Below are 20,343 nucleotides of genomic sequence, written 5' to 3' on the forward strand. Positions count from 1 at the left end.
GCTATGAATGTAGCCCAGCGCATTTGCAGATACTACTGTCATGTCAGAATGTCAGAAGGTTGGGGACACCTATACACAGCATTAGCTGCATGAAAGGTGCTCCAGTGGTCATGATTGTCATTTTGCAGTTGATGTGTCTTGAGTGGCACCTGCTCTGTGTCCCCGGCTTCCAGCATGAGAGCTGGGTACATGGAAAAGGCTAGAACACAGACCTTAACTGTGTTCAGAATATACTGGGGCCAGTCTTGGAGCAAGTCTCAAGAAGAGTAACCTTTTGCTTTGCCTTTCCCTAAGTCTTGCTGGCTGATCAAAGCTGTGGAGGTGGGATGAGAGGTTATTTCCTTTGTGGAATGTGGCTCGAATCTTGAGAGATGTAGAGATGGATTGTCTTGAGTTCCAGTCAGAGATCTACCACATCCCAGGCTACTTACCTAAACTCTGGTCTCTGCACACACAGTCAGAGGCTGTCTTACATGGCTATGAAGAGCATAAGTGTGTGTGTATAGCCCTCAGCACTGGCAGCTTCCACACACCAGGACATCATGACACTTGTTTCTAGTGTGTGATGACAACCGCCACCCTTGTAGTCCCTCCTCTTCCTCAGCAGCGTGGCTTCGTATCCACTCAGCTTCTGTGAAGTTCTGGTTCTTTTTTTGCAAGCTTCCTGTAGAAACTGGGAGTTCTCAAGGGAACCCGCTCTCAGGAATGGGGTAGAAAACTGGGAAAATACACCAAACATGAACATGTTTCTTTTCAGTATCTTAAAAATTTACCAGTGTACCTGTAAAATGTTTGTTACAGTCGTGACGTCCTCCAGTTCCAGAAGTTTCTCTCTCACTTCTGGTTCTATCAACCAAACATGGTCCTATCACATCGACCAGAACATCACTTACAAGGCGTGCAGGCACGCCCCCAGACACCTGGCCATCCCTGCCACCCAGCAGCTGACTGTGGATCGGGCCTTTGCTTTGTACAGTGAAGATGAGGGTGTGCTGAGGTTTGCTGTGACCAATCAGATTGGCCCTGTTGAAGGTATGTATCTCATTTTGTTGAGAAAAAAAATCATGTCCTTTCTTAGAAGCCTTAGAACAGGTCTGGGGTGAGTCAAATTTGGTGAGTGCCAGAGAGAAAAGCCAATGAGGCTGCCCTGGCCTGCAGGTGTAGATGGAGAACACAGTCCCTGCCAAAGGTCACACACATGTATAGAGCATGAACCCATAGGCTTGGTGGTACCAGTCAGGCTTCTCCCCACTGTTGGGGAGGTGGATGGAGGCAGATCCCTGGCGCTCATTGGCTGGCCAATATAGCTGAATTAGTGAGCTCTGAGAACAGCTGTGGGCAGAAGCACTCATTCTTAATCCAAGTTCAGACCCTGGATCCCAAGAGGTGGCATGAGAGTGTCATCCTCTGACCTCTACACATGCACTGTGGCATGCACATGCCTACCATGGCATGAGTCTGCATATACATACTCACAGTAAATTTTTAAAAATTAAGGTGGCAATTAACAATCATGGAAGACACCTGATACTGACCTGGCCTCCACATGTGCATACACGCAGACATATAAACACATGTATACTATATCACAGACACACAGTGTAATACTTGTGTCTTGAAACATTACATATATATATATGTATATACACACACACACACACACACACACACACACACACACCCCTATATACCTACCTACATATACACACACAAGTGAGGATATGTTCCAGGCAAAGATGTTATATTGATTTGGTATTACTTTCCAAATTGTTTTATTGATCTACCCAATATCTATCAGGAATCACCTGGCTCATTTGATTCTAAAACAGACATTCCAGGAACCCTTAGTAGCTAATACGATCATCTTGGATCAACTGGCCAAATGCAAAAGAATGAAGTAGGGCCCCTGTCTCACCTCACACATAAGCAAAACCCAACTCAAAGTGGATCAAAGACCTAAATGTAAGGGCTGAACTTTTACACTTACTAAAGGCTTTTTCTCCAGATGGCCACACTATTTGGAGAGGTTCCAGAAACTAGGAGATGGGCACTAGCTGGAAGCATTAGATCTTGGGGTCATGACCTCATGGGTTATATCATGTCCTGACTGCCACATACCACCATCATGATCTGCCTTACCAGAGTCAGAAGCAACAGAGTCAGTCTGTACACTGAAACCCAAGCTAGAATAAATCTGTCCTTTATGAATTTCTTTATTTTGAGGCAGTGATGGTAACACTAACAAAGCAACATTCTTCATAATAGCCAACAAGTAGAAGCACCTAGATGATCACTAACTAATGCACACACAAAACAGTCCTAAACCCACACGGTAGAGTAATACTCAGCCATGAAAAGGAATGAAGTACTCATATGTGCTACAGCATGGGTGGAGTGTGACAGCATCACGCTAAGTGAAAGAAGCCAGCGACAAAGGACAGCAGAGTGCATGATTCCATGTACCTAGAGTGCCCACACACAGGCAACCCCGAGAGTTACAAAGTAGACAAATGGTTGCTCATGGACAAGAGGGAATACACCAAGGGATAGTCACTTAGGGGTGCAGGGTTTCTTCTTAGAGTCATGAGTGTCCTAGGAATTGATCATCACAGTGGTGGTGCAGCCCTGACTATAGTGAAATCATTGTTTTGTCCTGCAAATGAGTGGATGATGTGTCACAGGTATTACATCTTATCTGTAGGAAGCTGACAGAAGCAACTCTGTGGTTCACATTTCACTGGCCCTTAGCCCCACCTGACAGATAGGAACGTTCTGTGGCCATCAGCAGTAGAACACAGCAGAACCTTATGTGGAAGACAGTCTCAGTTGGCTGCAGACTGGGTGATTCCAACTCTGAAACACTGGAGAAGGGAGAACTGTAGAGATGGTAAAAAAGAGCAGTGATGGGCAGGGAGGAGAGGAGGAGGGATGGAAGAGCAGGACCTTCTAGGTCTGTGAAGCCACAGTGCACCAGACTCTGATGGAGGGTTCGTACTTTTACACATGTGTTATTCAAAACCTGAATGCTTACACACAGGGTGAACCCTGATAGTTTTAAAAGATTTTTATACTTGTGTGTGTGTGTGTGTTTGTGTGTGTGTGTGTGTGTGTGTGTGTGTGTGAGAGAGAGAGAGAGAGAGAGAGAGAGAGAGAGAGAGAGAGAGAGAGAGAGAGAGAGAGAAGCGCGAGCAGGTGCCCGGGTAGGCCAGAAGCATCAGATCCACTGGAGCTGGAGTTCTGGCAGCTTACGTGGGTACTGGGAACCAAACTCCAGTCTTCTGGAAGAGCAAGCAGCAAGGGCTTTTAACCACTGAGCTATTTCTCCAGTCCAAGCCCTATTATTATTAAATTGTATTTATGTTTATTTGTTTTAAAAATGAATATACGAAGTAATAGGTTTTGTTATGGGTTTTCATACAGATTTTTGTTTTGAGTTATCTTTCCTATTCCCTTTTCCTGTCTCTCTGCCTTGCTGCCCACTTATCCCCTTCCCCAAGAGTGGACCCTGTTCTTTGATGGGAAAAAAAAATATATATATATATATATATACATATATATATATATATATAAATAATTTTCCCCAGTGAGGAAGAGAAGCCTATGGCCCTTGCTGTCCTCCATCCCCAGTCCTCTGTCCCAGGCAGTTGTTTCTCATATTGTCAGAGAACAGAACTTGCTGCTTGTCCTCCCTCAATAGGGATCAGAGGGCCATTCAGTGAAGCCCAGTGATGGCTCCTTTAAGGAAACCATCCTTCTCTTTCTAAGTGAGTCAGTGAGTTCCAGCTCTTCTGTCGGGGAATCACTAGTTTAAGTGGGTGAAATATGAAACGGCTTAAGAAGGACATGGTCGTCCTTGGCTTATAGTGAGAGGAGAGCTAGCAGGCTCAGAGATTATGAATAGTGATGTGGTTTTAGGAACATTTTCTCAAGATGTTACTGGAAGCTACACTTAGTGGCTGCATGCAGAAGGGTTCACTGAAATAGCTGGTTTTTAAAATTTCTGTAGTTTTTCTTAATAAGGAGCTATGCAGTTCCCCTCTGCACTGGATTCTGAATTATATAACTAGTTCTATAACTGTATTGTCTGTTAAATCAATATTGTGTAATTATGGATGGATGTGCTTATATTGACGTAAATACGGTAGTGCAGGTCACCTCTGGTCTGCTTCTAAGATTCCCTTTTTATTTTAATGCCTAGCAGGGAGATAGGCTCTGACAAACACATGCACACTTTAATCTTTCCTGGAATTCACTGTGGTCAAGTCTGGATGCTGAGAAGGGATGCCAAAGAAGGCTAAGCATTGATTTTTATAAAGTATTTTGAAGATGACTGTTCCCTTTGGAAGATATTCTAAAATGAGGAAATAATTGTGGGGAGAGCGAAGTTCTGGTCTTGCATGGGCCTGGTGTGAGGCTGTGACCCTGTTCTTAGTTAAAATCTGGCCAGAGACTGGTTTCAGGAACTCTGCATGCCCGCATTAACTGAGCACTGCTACTCCAATGCTGTGTTCTTGTCCCTTGGCAAATAGATGCAGAAGAAGGCATTCCCAGGATGGCTGGCAGCCCTTTTTTTCCCCCCCTTTTGGTCTGGCAGAGATTTCCTTATGTTAGCCAACATTGAGGTGAACTGGGGATAGACCCATAGCCAACCTCACACTCAGGCCCCGTGTGGGGAACTGAAAATGAATGTTCTGCTGCAGGAATGCACTGTGCTGCTTCTTATAGAGTGGATGGCAGGAGTTTACTAGGAAGGGGAGGTATCTCAGCCGTGGCATTTCAGATTACAGCAGACTGTTGTTGAAGCTAACCAGAAGAGTCTTCACTTGGGCAGCAGGATGGTAAAAGTACTAGGGAGACAGCGAAAGTCCTGAAGGATTGGGGGAAGCTGACCCTCTGAAGTACGCTGTGGTAGCTAGCAATTGGGGTAACCCGCAGCTACTTTGCACAGGTCTCAGCTGTAGAAGATGGCTGGGGAGTCACAGGTGAGATAGAGGTGACAGAGACTCCTGTCGCTAAGGGCAGGCAGAGGTCCTGCCAGGGTGTGTCTACAGATGCTAGGATTCTGGCTTCTGACAGTGAGAGAACTGTTGTATCAGTAACAGATGGGGTGTCCAGGGGTGTGTACGAACCTGCCCTCCAAGACAGGGTTCAGTCACAGACGTAAGAGGCAGAGGCCTCGTTATATTGTGCACAGAGTAATGTGGTAGCAGGAGTGGCTCAGTGCAGAGACGGACAGTTGTACATGGGGCTCCTGAAACTCTCTGTAATCCAAGATTACAGTTCCACAGACTGAGGACAAAGAGCTGCCACACTGAGGAGGAAGGAGAGCACAGTCCCTCAGGACTGTGGAAACACCAGCCCTGGAAATACATTATGCTCAATTTTAAAGAGCGAACCCAGGAGATGCAAGCGATGTCATTTGGATTTTGCACTGAGGAGTCAGAAGAGAGTCACTGGGCATTTGAACTTCATCCTGTTGTCTGTGCCTTTGGGTTAGTTAGGTAACTTTATGAGGGTCCTCTGATGACAGCTGCAGCAGAGAGGTGGGCAGCCTGGGCCCTGGCCTGGGGCTGTTTGGATTTTTATCTTCTGACCATAACCTTAGGCAAGCTCCTTGACTCTGTGCTGCACAAAGAACAAAGGTAGGCCATTGATACTGTCTGCTGTCTGCACATGTGATCATGCAGATTAATGGGGTTGGATATGGAGGGTTCCCAACACCACTGAGGAGATGCTCAAGGATTGTCAACTACAACTTGTATGACACTCTCCAGAAGTTATTTAGAGATGGATTCACAAGTAGGCAGTGAGAAGCTATTTCTTTCTTGTTTTTCTGCTTTTATCTTTTTGTTGTTGTTGTTGTTGAATTTCATCTTTTTTTTCTTTTCTTTTTATTGGATATTTTCTTTATTTACATTTCAAATGTTATCCCCTTTCCCAGGTCCTCCTCCCAAAACCCCCATCCCATCCCCCTTCCCCTTCTATGAGGATGTAACCCCACCCACCTACCCACTCCCACCTCCCCACCCTCGAATTCCCCTACACTGGGGCATTGAGCCTTCACAGGACCAGGGGCCTCTCCTCCCATTGATGCCCAACAATGCCGTCCTCTCCTACATATGCAGCTGGAGTCATGGGTTCCTCCACATGTATTCCTTGGTTGGTAGTTTCGTCCCTGGGAGTTCTGGGGCGGGGGATGTCTGGTTGGTTGATATTGTTGTTCTTCCTATGGGGTTGCAAACCCCTTCAGCTCCTTCAGTCCTTTCTCTAACCCCTCCATTGGAGACCCTGTGCTCAGTCCAGTTGTTGGCTGTGAGCATCTGCCTCTGTATTTGTCAGGCTCTGGTAGAGCCTCTCAGGAGACAGCTATATCAGGCTTCTGTCAGCATGCACTTCTTGGCATCCACAATAGTGTCTGGGTTTGGTGACTATATGGGATGGATCCCCAGGTGGGGCAGTCTTTGGATGGCCTTTTATCTCTGTTCCACACTTTGTCTCCATATTTGATCCCGTGAGTATTTTGTTCCCCTTTCTAAGAAGGACTGAAGCACCCACACTTTGGTCTTCCTTCTTGAGCTTCATGTAGTCTGTGACCTGTATCTTTAGTATTTCAAGCTTTTGGGCTAATATCTACTTATCAGTGAATGCATACCATGTGTGTTCTTTTGTGATTGGGTTAACTCACTCAGGATGACATTTTTTAGTTCCATCCATTTACCTAAGAATTTCATGAATTCATTGTTTTTAATAGCTGAGTAATACTTCATTGTGTAATTGTACCACATTTTCTGTATCCATTCCTCTGTTGAAGGAAACCTGGGTTCTTTCCAGCTTCTGGATATTATAAACAAGGCTGCTATGAACACAGTGGACCATGTGCCCTTGTTATATGTTGGAACATCTTTTGGGTATATGCTCAGGAGTGGTATAACTGAGTCCTCAGGTAATGCTATGTCCAATTTTCTGAGGAACTAATTTTGTCAGACTAATTTTGACAGTGATTGTACCAGCTTGCAATCCCACCAACTATGGAGGAGTGTTCCTCTTTCTCCACATCCTCGCCAGCATCTACTATCACCTGAGTTTTTAATCTTAGCCATTCTGACTGGTGTGAGGTGGAATCTCAGGGTTGTTTTGATTGCATTTCCCTGATGACTAAGGATGCTGAACATTTCTTTAGATGCTTCTCAGCCATTTGAGTTTTCTCAGTTGAGAATTCTTTATTTAGCTCTGTACTCCATTTTTAATACGGTTATTTGGTTGTCTGAGTCTAATTTCTTGAGTTCTTTGTATATATTGGATATTAGCCCCCTATCTGATGTAGGATTGGTAAAGATCTTTCCCCAATCTGTTGGTTGCTGTTTTGTCCTATTGACAGTGTCCTTTGCCTTATAGAAGCTTTGCAATTTTATGAGGTCCCATTTGCCAATTCTTGATCTTAGAGCATAATCCATTGGTGTTCTGTTCAGGAACATTTCCCCTGTGCCCATGTATTCAAGGCTCTTCTGCACTTGCTCTTCTATTAGTTTCAGTGTATCTGGTTTTATGTGAAGGTCTTTGATCCACTTAGACTTGAGCTTTGTACAACGAAATAAGAATGGATCACTTTGCATTTTTCTATGTGCTGACCTCCAGTTGAACCAGCACCATTTGTTGAAAATTCTGTCTTTTTTCCACTGGATGGCTTTAGCTCCTTTGTCAAAGATCAAGTGACCATAGGTGTGTGGGTTCATTTCTGGGTCTTCAATTCTATTCTATTGATCTTCCTGTCTATCTTTGTACCAGTACCATGCAGTTTTTATCACTATGGCTCTGTAGTACAGCTTGAGGTCCGGGATGGTGATTCCTCCCAAAGTTCTTTTATTGTTGAGAATAGTTTTTGCTACCTTGGGTTTTTTGTTATTCCAAATGAATTTGAGAATTGTTCTTTCTAACTCTAAGAAGAATTGAGTTGGAATTTTGATGGGGATTGCTTTTGGCAAGATGGCCATTTTTACTGTATTAATCCTGCCAATCCATGAGCATGAGAGATCTTTCCATCTTCTGAGATCTTCGATTTCTTTCTTCAGAGACTTGAAGTTCTTGTCATATAGATCTTTTACTTGCTTTGTTAGATTCACACCAAGTTATTTTGTATTATTTGTGACTATTGTGAAGAATGTAATTTCCCTAATTTCTTTCTCAGCCTGTTTATTTTTTGAGTAGAGGAAGGCTACTGATTTGTTTGAGTTAATTTTATATCCAGCCACTTTGCTGAAGTTGTTTATCAGGTTTAGGAGTTCTCTGGTGGAATTTTTGGGGTGGGAAGCTATTTTTGTTTATTTGGTTGTATCTTAGTTTGGGTTTTCCTGCTGTGAACAGACACCATGAGCAAGGCAACTCTTATAAAAACAACGTTTAGTTGCGGCTGGCTTATAGGTTCAGAGATTTAGTCCAGTATCATCAAGACAGGAGCATGACAGCGTCCAGGCAGGCATGGTGCAGGAGGAACTGAAAGTTGTACATCTTCACCTGAAGGCTGCTGGTGGAAGACTGACTTTCATGCCTTAAGGGTTAGGGTTAGGGTTAGGGTTAGGGTTAGGGTTAGGGTTAGGGTTAGGGTTAGGGTTAGGGTTAGGGTTAGGGTTAAGCCCACACCCACAGTGACACACTTACTCAAACAGGGCCACACCCAATAGTGCCACTCCCTGGTTCAAGCATATACAAACCATCACAGGTTGTATCTTTACAAAGATAGTTTTGGGACCCCCAAAGATAACCCAAGATGGCTCAATGGGTAATGAGCTTGCCATATGTACTAGTCTGCTTTCTGTTACTGTGATAAACTTCATGACCAAAACCAGTTTGGGAAGGGGAAAGTTTACTTCATTTTATAGATTACAGTCTATCATGAGGGAAAGTCGGGGCAGGAACTCATGGCAGGAGCAAGAGGTAGAAGTTGAAGCAGAAGCCATGGAGGGGTGTTGCTTGTTCCTCCTTGCCTGCCCAGTTTGCTTTCCTAACATCCCAGGACCACCTGCCCAGGGCTGATACCACTCACTGTCAGCTGAGCCTTTTTCCATCAATCATTAATCAAGCAAATGCTCCACAGACGTGCCTGTAGGCCAGTCTGATGGAGGAGGCATTTTCTCAAATGAGAGTTTTTAGTCAGATGACCTTAGTGTGTGTTAAGTTGATAAAAATCTAACCAGTGACCAGAGGACAATTCCTGAAACCCACATTAAGTGTGGAAGGAGAGAGCATACTCCACGGAGCTGCCCTCTGATCTCTACAGGTACACTAAGTACACTGCAACATTTGAGTGTGCACATATGCGTGTACGTACACATATACAAAATTACATATGTAATCGTTTTTAACTTTCAAAATGACTTAGAATTCCAAATTTATCCTCCTGATAGAGATAGCTGATGATAGAGAAACATTCCAATCTCCAGTAAGATATGGAAGTATCAACAGTAGTAGAAACTGTGTGTGTGTGTATGTGTGTGTGTGTGTGTGTCTGTCTGTCTGTCTGTCTGTCTGTCTGTCTGTCTGTCTGTCTGTTATGTACATGCAGTGATCTGGGGCATTACAAGCTTGAACCAAGGTCTGTTTGGATGACTTACTGTCATGCCTAGTGTTTTAAGCACTAACATGCTAGCCTTCTCAGCTATAGCACATATGAGCCCTTGAGCTAGGAATCTTCCTAAAACTGAGATTCTAACTGGGAGAGAGCCTGAGACCCTGCGAGGTTTTAGATTCAATTCACAGAAACAGTGAGACTGAAGTCAGAGACTGACAGACAGAGCCAGAAGTTTGGAGGTTGAGTCTGCGCCAACACACTTGCTGACTCTGGATTGTTCACCTTTCTTATGGGAACAGACGTCTAGCACAGAGGCATCGTGAGAGCCCAGGAGATGCTAGAGGCCTTCTTGCCCTGGAAGCAAAGCTACTGAGAGCCAGACCCTGCTCTGCAGCATAGGCACGAAGACGCTGTTAAATTAACATTGAGATATAAGTAGTCCACCTTTGATTTGAATAGCAAAGACTCCCGTCTCCTTCCTTTGTCCCACATTCTCTCTGTGACAGTCACTCTGCTTATTTCTGTTTCCTGTGCGTAGTGGACTCAGCCCCTGCTGCAGTGAATCCTTGCTATGACGGAAGCCACACCTGTGACACAACAGCAAGGTGCCACCCGGGGACAGGTGTAGACTACACCTGCGAGTGCACGCCTGGGTTCCAGGGTGATGGCCGGAGCTGTGTGGGTGAGAGACATGTTCTCTGTTTCTGTCGCGTAGCTCTGGTTTTCACCTTCCTCTTTCCTACGTCACAGTCCGTGGAGGACAAGAACCTGTGGTCTTTGTGGTCGTCCTCAGGCAATGATTTTAGCCTCTGTTAATCTGGATATCATAATATGAGAGCTGAGGCAGAATCTGACTAGGTTTGGGAAGATAGTGCAGAGGTGGGTATTGGGTTAAAGCTATAGAAAGAACCCATCTAATGAAAATAAAATTATTTTACTTTTTAAAAGAGTTTCTAAAGTATTCAAAAATTATTTTCCTATGTCCTAACTGGAAAGAGTTGAAAATATTTTTCCTTATTTCTGATGAATTGCTACTTGGGTTTTTGCCCAGTGTCGAAAACTCTAGAATTTCTATGCTTTCCATTTACCAACCATTATTCCCACTGAAGCATCAGAGGAAAATTAAGTCATTGGGCCTTCATGTCTGGAACACTCTGTCTCATCAGTGCTTTCTGTTCTCATTTTTGCCTAGATGTTAATGAATGTGCCACTGGCTTCCACCGCTGTGGCCCCAATTCTGTGTGTGTCAACTTGGTGGGAAGCTACCGGTGTGAATGCCGTAGTGGCTATGAATTTGCAGATGACCAGCACACTTGTATCTGTGAGTACCAGAATCCTTTTTTCCTTTAGCTAAGAGGCTGCTGAGTCCTACCTTGTGATTCACTTACATCTCTGCTGTACCTGCTGTACAGAGCCTCTGACATGTGGCTTTTCTGAAGTATGCAGCCAGCCCTCTGCTGTTGTTCAGCTCTGTCCTGTCACGATGACACATCACCATTGGGTTTTTCCCATCTAGGTATTATATTGAGTTACCGGAGGATGTTCATAGTTGGAATTCTGGGGTCACATGACCAGATAGCGACTAATAACACCCCCGCTCTAGAAAGAATTCATGTTGAAAGGTGCCTGTCTTGTGTGAGGAGCCAAAGACCCCATCCACAATAAATATACCTTCTATGAATGGATTCGAAAGACCTAGACTTCCAAATTTATCCCACAGGTGGAGCTGATAATAAACACACATTTCAGTCTCCAGTAAGATGACAGTGTAACAGTGGTATTAGGAACTGCATGGGGTGTGCCTGCCTGTCTATCTGTCACATGTGTGCAGTTCTCTGGGGAATTACAAGCTGTAGCCTGGATCTGTTTTGATCACTTATTGTCATGCCTAATATTTTAAACACAGACACACACTAGCACATCTGAACTCTAATAGGCATATGAACCTGAGTTAGAAATCTTGATAGAATTGAGATTCTGACTGATACAAGCCCTGAGACCCTGTGTTCCTTAAGTTCCGCAGGTGTGCTGATGCTGTTAGTCTATGGGTGGGGCGATTAAGAGAATGACACTCTCTCTCTCTCTCTCTCTCTCTCTCTCACACACACACACACACACACACACACACACATTTAAACTCTCACTTTCTTTTCAGTGATTGCCCCACCTCCCAACCCTTGCCTTGATGGCAGTCACACCTGTGCCCCTGAGGGGCAGGCCCGGTGCATTCACCATGGAGGCAGCTCATTCAGCTGTGCCTGCCTACCAGGCTTTGTTGGCACTGGGCATCAGTGTTCTGGTGAGTACCTGTGGGTAAGTCTTGAGGACTCTGCATGGTCCCTTTAGGTATACATCCTCATAGAGACACAGCTTCTCCCCTCCTATGACTCAGCCTTGGGATTGCTGAAAGAGAGCAGGCATCCTTGGAGTCAGAAAGGGAGCCCAAGAGTGTTCTTTTGGTGCCAGACTGGTGAACACCCATGGTTATCCTGGAGTGTTGGTATCAGCTTGGAAACCTTCTGTTCCTTGGAGCTAGTGTAGGATGGGAGGGACTCATACCCACAGTTCTTTCTAAATTCTCCCACCTTCATCAAACACCTGGTGAGATGGGCTGTTGTGGTGTTTAGCTTGGTTGGCTGGTTGGCTGGTTGGTTGGTTGGTTGGTTGGTTGGTTGGTGACAGGGTCTGGTTTCCCTGTGTAGTCCAGCTGGCTTGAAACACAAAGAGTTTTACTTGCTTCTGCTTCAAGTATCAAAGGGGTGTGTCATCAGACCTGGCAGTTTTTATTATGAACTTGTCATGACCTCGATTTATCTGGGAAGAGAGAGCCTCAGTTGAGAAACTGCCTCGATCAGCTTTGCCCGTGGGCCTTCTCTTGATTGCTAACTGATGTAGGAGGGCCCAGTACTGGGGGTGTATTCCTGGGCAGTGTATGAATGCCAGCAAAGCTTAGCCTGAGAGTGAGCCAGGAGAGCAAGCATTGATCTGCAGTGTTGAGCCTCCGTGCTCTCTGCTCCAGTTCCTGTTTTGAGTTACTGCGATGGGTTGTGGTCTGGAAGTGTAAGCGGTAAAATGAACTTTCCTAAACTGCTTTTCTTAAGTGTTTTATCTCAGCAACAGAACAGCTCAGTAGAACAAGGATTGGGGTGAAGGGGCCATGCTGTGGACGTTGGTCATGAAGGCCCAGGGAGTTCCAAAGCTGTCCTAGCACATTATCTCGGGAGGCCCAGGTATGAGGTGGCAAAGGAGAAAAGATTTCCAGAGGAGGCTCTTTTTCATTTCAAATGCTTTCTAACCCTTATTTTCTCATGGTTTTCTCTTACAATAACCAAGTTTTGGTTTTGTCATATACTGTAGTCTATTTAGACAATTTAGAAGCTTCCCTGAATAACCTTTATATTGATGCATTCTTCAGTTTTCTAAGCATTCACACTATTGAGTATGAATCTGCTCTTTAAACAACCTCACCAGTCCCGTCTGCTCTCTGTGGGTCAGGAGTGTGGCCATGATTCAGCAGGTGCTAAGTCTTAGGACCTCTAGTAAGGCTTAAGACAAGAGTCACCGCTTAGTATGGACATGCGTCAGGACTGTTGGACACAGCACCTCTGTTCTGTCATAGCAGGCTGTGCCCTTTAGTTTCTTGTCATGTGGGCCTCTCATGAAACAAGGCTGTTTAGTCACAAGACAGCTTGCTTTATTATGGCCTGCCAGAAAGATGGAAGTCATTATCTCAGAGGTGCTTGCAGTATTGTTTTACTGTATTTGTTATGATTGTAAATGTCCCTAAGGAGAGGATTGATAGAGGTTATGCATATCGTGAGACCGGGATCACTGAAGTCCATATTGGGAGGTCCCTAACAAGCCACAGCCACATTTGGTAACCAGGCTTCCGAGAGGGGTCATTTTCCTAAAGAGTCCACATGATAGTCTATCCTAATCATGAAAGTCACTTGTAGAATAAACCTACAACACATTAGATATGTGTATACATTCATATTTAGAGGTGTTTCATAGTACTTATGTCTGTGAGCGCGAACCGTGCAGTCTGGAGGCACACAATTTTTGCTCTGTCGGATGAAAAGAAGATGTGTGGGTTTTCCTCCAACAATGCTTTGTTGGAAAACAGGCACCCTGGAAAGGCGCCCTTGGATTCAGGTTCTCAGTCTGGTTTAAGTCACTAGCAGGTAACTTTGATTTGAAAAGAGTCAAGTCTTCTCCACCTTCCCTCCAACTGAAGCAGTTTCCGCCCTATACTAGTGTGAGCTGGATAGTTCCCAGACATGTTGTTAAGAATCTGGGTGACTTTGCAGGAAGAACAGATTGTCTTGGAGTTTCGGGTGTGAGTTAAGGATACCAGAGTCTGTTATATTTTTGTTCAGGAAGCAGGTGAATGGTACAGACGTTATTCTTAGGATTTCTGTGCTCAGAGACACTAGGTAAAGCATGGACGAGAGGGTATGGACATAGAAGTAACAATGTTTACCACTATCACCATTACCATGATTACAGGTCCCAAGGGAGATCACCACATGCCTCAACAAACATGAACAGCAGACACTGGTGTGTGATGGACAACAGTTAGGGAGCAGAGAGAAGGCATATGGACCAAAAGCATAGGGTTCTGGGTAGCTTAAAGGTTAATTAGCACTAGAGAGTTAAAACAGTGAAAGCAAGTCAGTCATTCAGTGGTTGAGTTTGCTTCCAGCTGCTTCTGCTCAGAATGGGGCCAGGAAGGGATGTCAGAGCTCCAAAGCATGAGCTACGACTGGACGGTTCCAGACATGTTTTTCTAACAGATTCTTGAGTGTAATGGCTGAGTGGTGGAGGCTTCGATTGTGCTGGAATCCCAATGCCTTTTTTCTGTTGCCTTTGTGATAAGGGACTGTCCTGGTCCTCTCAGTCCTGTCCTGACCTGACCCATCTTCCATCAGCCCCTGAACATCATCCTGCCCACTAGTTAATCGTTACTGGCATCCTCGTATCAGTGGGGATTAAAAAGATAGCTTCTGCCTTGAGAAGAGGCCAGAGTCCTTCCCCATCTTCTGTCTGGACACTTGGCATCCTGGGAAATGACCTCTAACTCTCTGCAAACCCCATGGTGTTTGTGCTCCTGAGGAGATGTGAAGCCATCTCTGAGCTCAGACCCTGCCTGGATCCACTGACTGGCCTCTAGCTGTCCATCATGGAGACCCTCTAAGATGGAGTTGGATTGCGCTTCTGGGAGCCTGTAGTTCTCCAACTTGGGGGTCAGGGATTCCTCAGGTGTGATATATTAAACTTCTTCAAGGGTTTTTTTTCCTACTTGTTGGTCATTCCTGACAACTACTGCCTGCTGTAACCATGAGAAATGTAACAACAGGGGAGAGTGGCCATTTCAGGTTTGGTCAGAATCCCTAGGTGAGGGCTTTAATGACACCAGAGATTTGGCAACCTTAGGGAATCCCCTCTCCCTTAGTTAAAAAATAGCCTAAGAAAAGGCTCCCTGGGGTCCTGCAGTATGCTGTGTGGTCAGGAATTCCTGCTTCCTGCCATTGCTTGGGGTTCCTGTTGCCTCTGGAAGTACTTATAGGGTATGTTCTGTCATAGCTGGAATTTCCTGAATTTGGCTGGCAGTTCATTTTTATAGCTTTGGCTCCTCAGTCAGTTTTAGAGTCCCTCCAGGCCCAGCCAGCTCTCCACTCAGCTGTGCCCTGGAGCTGGCCTTTGAAGAGACAGGATATGCTACTAGGATAAAAATGACAGTTCTTTAGTAACTGAGTTGCTATCTAGGACGCTCACTAAACAATTTCCTTCTTAATCTTGGGAGGTGAAGATAACCAGAAAAGGCAGTTTGCTTGCCCAGGGAGAGTCACTCTGGGTGGAATCAACCTTGCTCTGTTGAGCGTTCGGGGGTTTTTAGACTCAATGACACTGTGTTCTCCAAAGGCAAAGGATAAGCAGATGCTCCCTAGATGGGTATACGGAAATGGAATGCCTATGTGTAAGGAGCAGTAGCCTGTCAGCCGAGAAAAACGCCTGAGTTGTAGGCAGAGCTTTTGGAGAATGGGGGCTTGGTAGAGTCTGTCCCTGATCCCATTCAGATCTGACCCTGGTTATAAAGTTCCACTTTCCAAGCTGGTGTGTGCCTGCCATGGCCATACCAAATGGGCCAGCTCTTTTTTCCTGTAGTAGGTTTCTGGCTATCACCTTGTCACATGGGTTGTTGTTGTGTCTCCTCACACTTCCATTTGCTGTTGTGGGTGTGACTCATGCTTTGTTTTGGTTTTGGTCAAGCTGAGGTCTGGAAGTCAAACCTGTACCTTTTGCTTCCCCCCTTTTCCCCTGGAAGACTTCCTGTCCCCTTAGAGCTTACCTCATCCCCTGGCATCAGCTTCGGCCCTTCCTCTTGGGAGAGTTTCTTGGGGGTTTTGAGTGTGGGGTGGGGGAAGAGGTGACTTGCTACTGATAAAGCATGGGCTAACTTTAATAAGTAAAATAAAAGGCATATCAATTGGCTTTTCCTCCAGCTGTTCATCTTGCAGTTTTGAGTACGATTGTAAAATCCTCAGAGAAGCTCCTGCAGAGTGCAGGGGCTGGGCTGCTTATCTGTGGACAATGAGTGCAGGCTCTCATGTGCATGGGTTGTTTCAAAAGGGCCAGTAACATTCTTCTCTTTGTACAAGTGAAAAGTTTCTGTAAAGCTGTCTATGGCTGGAGATTTTAGAAAGCAGTCTGATCAGGCAAGGATCAGTTTCCTTCTAAACTGAAAATGTGTTTGGGGCTTCATCTAACACCTGTACCTCTACAGGAATATAAAGAGAGCAGATGCCAAACAAAGAAGGAAAAACAATTGTTTTCTATATTTGTCTTTTTTTGTAATATCACTGACAGGAAATTAATGATTTACAGTATAGGTTAGTAGTTGAAAGGAAATAACTTCTAGAATTCACAGTAGTCAGGAACACCCCAGAAGTACTCAGTACCTATGCTCAGATTAGATTAGATCTCTGTGCTGAACATTTGTCTCGTTAGCTCACATGTTCCTGGATTTGTTTTTATCTCAGCTGAGGTTACAATTACTGTGATGAAACACCTATCAAAAGGTACTTTCAGAGGAGTTTATTTCGCTCACAGTTCATGTAACAATATCATCAAAAGCAATGAGAACTGGACCTCATGCAGGGATGGAACCTGGAGGCAGGAGCTGATGCAGAGGCTGTGGACGGGCGCTGCTCACTGGCTTGCTCAGCCTGCTTTCTTATGGACCCCAGCATCACCAGCCCAGGGACGGCACCACCCCACTCACAAGGGGCTGGGGCCTCCCCCATTGATCACTAATTAAGAAAATACCCTATAGAGGCATTTTCTCTGTTGAGGCTCCCTCCTCTTTTATGTTTCTGACTTGAGTCAAGTTAACATAAAGCTGCCAGTGCATGTTTTTTGATTCGTTTGTTGTTATGCTTACTGTTTGACTTTAGAAAAAGTTGATAACTTATTAAGCCATATGCACTCTGACCATGTAGTCACACAGCTGTTTATGATGAAGTCATGGTCTTCCTTCCTTCCTTCCTTTCCTCACCTCTCTGTACCCGTCCCTGACCTCTGCAGATGTTGATGAATGTGCGGAAAACAGATGTCATGAGGCAGCTATCTGCTACAACACTCCCGGGTCCTTCTCCTGCCGTTGCCAGCCTGGGTATCATGGGGATGGGTTTCACTGCACCTCTGGTAAGTGATGAAGACCTGATTAAACTCAGGGATCTCCCAGCTCCTTCCCTCTTATTTTCCTTCCTGCCCAAGATGGAACCTGGTCTGAGGCCTGGATGGGGGACTTTCCAAGCTCTGGACTCTTCTCAGTAGACTCCTGATGTCCACTTGCTGCTAGTTGGTGTGTGAGCTTCCTGGAGTCTGTCATTAACCCTGTGGTGGCTCTGGTTCACCACCCAAGTGATCTGCTTTGCTGAGTAGTGTTTGGAAAAAACATTGAGGAGAACCTTATTCAGTGGGAGAGTCATGCACTAAGGAGCCAGAAGTCAGTACTCGTGGTGACTGCTTTCATGGAGCTTGGCTGACATACGGCAATGTGGCTGTTGACCTGGGCTTCTCAGACTTAGACTCTGGGTCCTAAAGAATGGATGGAGTTAGCTTGTCCTCCTCAAGGTTTCCCAGAATGCCGGGCAGTTTATTCTTCATTTTGCCCGGATGTCAGCTAGCCCCCACGGCTGAGAACAAACTGGGTTAGCTTACATTTATTTTCATACAGGGAAATGGAGGGAATTCGTAATAACTAGATAGTTAATAGCAAAGCCAAAATAAGAACTCAGGACTCTAAAATGTTAGTGTCTTACTGTTTTTCAGTGTCATGGTAACTTTCAATTGTATGGAAGAAACATTCAGTACAGAAGACTTTATGGGAAGCTGGTTAGTGTGGATGGTTTGCAGTACCTCTTATTTCTCCTTTATGTCTCCCTCAGACACGGTTCCTGGAGATTCCATCTCAGGACTGAAGCCCTGTGAATACCAGCAGCGCTATGCCCAGGCACAGCATGCCTACCCTGGGTCACGGATCCACATCCCCCAGTGTGATGACCAGGGAAACTTCGTGCCACTGCAGTGCCATGGGAGCACTGGCTTCTGCTGGTGTGTGGACCGAAATGGCCATGAAGTCCCTGGCACCCAGACTCCACCTGGCTCCACCCCACCCCATTGTGGACCACCTCCAGGTGAGCCTCCTGCCCCAAAAAAGTGCCTTGAATGATTTTGGCAGTGGGTGGTTTATAACCCAGCTCTGACTGCAGACATGGGTCTGACTGGCTACTATTTTTTCATAGGTTTTTTTTTTCTTCCAAAGAACACTTGGATGATATAGACACACCCATGTGCATGTTAATGTCATAGGGACATCTAGATACGTAGGTGACGTGCAGGATCCTTTATGCATTGGACTCCAGCTGTGTAGATCCTTGTTGAGTTGTGACTGAAAGCTGAGTGTCTGAGTCAGGCTGTGGCCAACTGTGAGAGGCTTGAAGCTAAAGAGTTTCCCCAGCAGAGCGTTTTATCTAAAAACAAGACTGCTCTCTAGGTAACCATGTAGAAAGCAGTCTGAGGGCCGTGCTAATGTTAGCGGGTATATTAGGTATGAAACTTGGAGTGGATCCTTTGAGCGTCCTTCAGTTCCAATGACCCCATCCCTTTCTAGGCAATCCAGTGTGGTCTTGGGAAGCCCTTCTTTCCACAGCTGCTTTATTTTTTTTTTGTTTGTTTGTTTGTTTTTGTTTTTTCGAGACAGGGTTTCTCTGTGTAGCCCTGGCTGTCCTGGAACTCACTCTGTAGATCAGGCTAGCCTCGAACTCTCGAACTCAGAAATCCGCCTGCCTCTGCCTCCCAAGTGCTGGGATTAAAGGCATGCGCCACCACCGCCCGGCCCACAGCTGCTTTCAAAGGGAGTACAGGAACCCATCCATCTGATCTGAGGTATTCGTGGCAAACATGGCCATTATCATCTGCCTTCTTCACGCCAAGGTCCTAGAGCCTGGTGGGCAGAGTCTCCCTGGCAGTGTGAGCAGCAGGTGGCTTCCACTGGGCAGCTTTCCAGCCTCCTGCTGAATTATTCAGAATTGGGCAACACATGCTGCTGCCTCAGCCCAAATACTTCCTGATCTGGGAGCTAGTATCCAAAGAGCCACTTTCTAAATTATAAAATAAAATAATTAAATTATAAAAAAACCACAAGCCACTAATGTCAGCTTTTAATGTGTGAGGGAAACTGAGCTGGACAATTTCCAGCAGTTTTGATTCTTTAACATTTGTAACTTTAGTGTTTCTAAGATTCATGGATATAAAAGTTTGGGGCATGGAACTGGGAAGAATTGGGAGAGGGAGGGTGAATATGATTAAGATAGAATGTACAAGATTCTCAAAAAAATAAAACTAAAGATTCACATAAGTAAACTCGTAATGGATTGCTCCACACTGATTTATGGGCCCTATGCTTCCCTTCCCCCCTCAACCCTCTCCCCTTCCTTTAATAGGTTGTTAGGGGAAAAGATTCTGCAGGCCTTAAAAAATAAGTTTCCTAGAGAAATCCTCATTTGGTAGTGGCTCCTCTCAAAAGCCTCAGATCTCTGTCAGAGGTTTGAGAGTCAGTGGTTCAATGGGGCCTGTGGAGCGATGCCTCAGCATTCTGTTAAGTTGATTAAAATAACACGTGCTAAGGAGAGTGACTCAGGCATCCTTTGTACAAACATCTCACAGCCAAGGTTTCTTCCCTGGCACTGCTTGGCCACGCCTGCCATCTCTGACTAGTCTCATTTGCATAACCAGGTCAGTTGGATGGAGGCTAGCATACTCTGTACTCAAGACTGTTTGAACCCTAAGCAATCAGAAGCAGGAACGAAGCAAGCCCATGATTGAATAACGTAGCTTAAAGCAGTAGGAGATGAGAAGGGTGCCTACCTGTGAGTGATCTGAGCCCCAGTTGACTTGCTATGTGTTTGCATCCATCCAGACACATACCCATGTTGGGTGGTCCCCAGAAATAGGAGTGGCTCTTGGGGGTGTTCAGTGTGGAATGGGCTGTTGGTGGTCTTCCCAGTATACCCCACTGTGAAGTGGATGGTGAGTATTTGAAGGGGTAGCAGTCCCCTCTCCTGTCCTAGAACACTTTAGGCTGAGCAGGACAGAGTCTTGCCTTTGTCTCCTTTGCTTCCTGTTTGGTCATGAGCTACAGGAGCTTGAGGGTCAGCCACTTCCTAAACCTGTGAGTCTTGATTGAACTTGCTGAGTTTGAGATTGGGGAC

General features: G+C 45.3%; 1 protein-coding gene across 1 annotated transcript in view; it reads left to right on the forward strand.

Moving 5' to 3' along the window:
• Nid2 (nidogen 2) overlaps window positions 1–20,343 on the forward strand; it is a 60,010-nt gene that overhangs the window by 29,381 nt on the left and 10,286 nt on the right. The window contains exons 8-13 of the mRNA XM_028758532.1: window positions 802–1,032; window positions 10,104–10,247; window positions 10,758–10,886; window positions 11,721–11,864; window positions 17,153–17,272; window positions 18,019–18,267. Of these exons, the coding sequence (XP_028614365.1) occupies window positions 802–1,032; window positions 10,104–10,247; window positions 10,758–10,886; window positions 11,721–11,864; window positions 17,153–17,272; window positions 18,019–18,267 (1,017 nt within the window). The remainder of the gene's footprint in view (window positions 1–801; window positions 1,033–10,103; window positions 10,248–10,757; window positions 10,887–11,720; window positions 11,865–17,152; window positions 17,273–18,018; window positions 18,268–20,343) is intronic.

The sequence above is a fragment of the Grammomys surdaster genome, unplaced genomic scaffold, assembly GCF_004785775.1.
Source record: "Grammomys surdaster isolate TR1022 unplaced genomic scaffold, NIH_TR_1.0 126198, whole genome shotgun sequence".
Lineage (NCBI taxonomy): Eukaryota > Metazoa > Chordata > Mammalia > Rodentia > Muridae > Grammomys > Grammomys surdaster.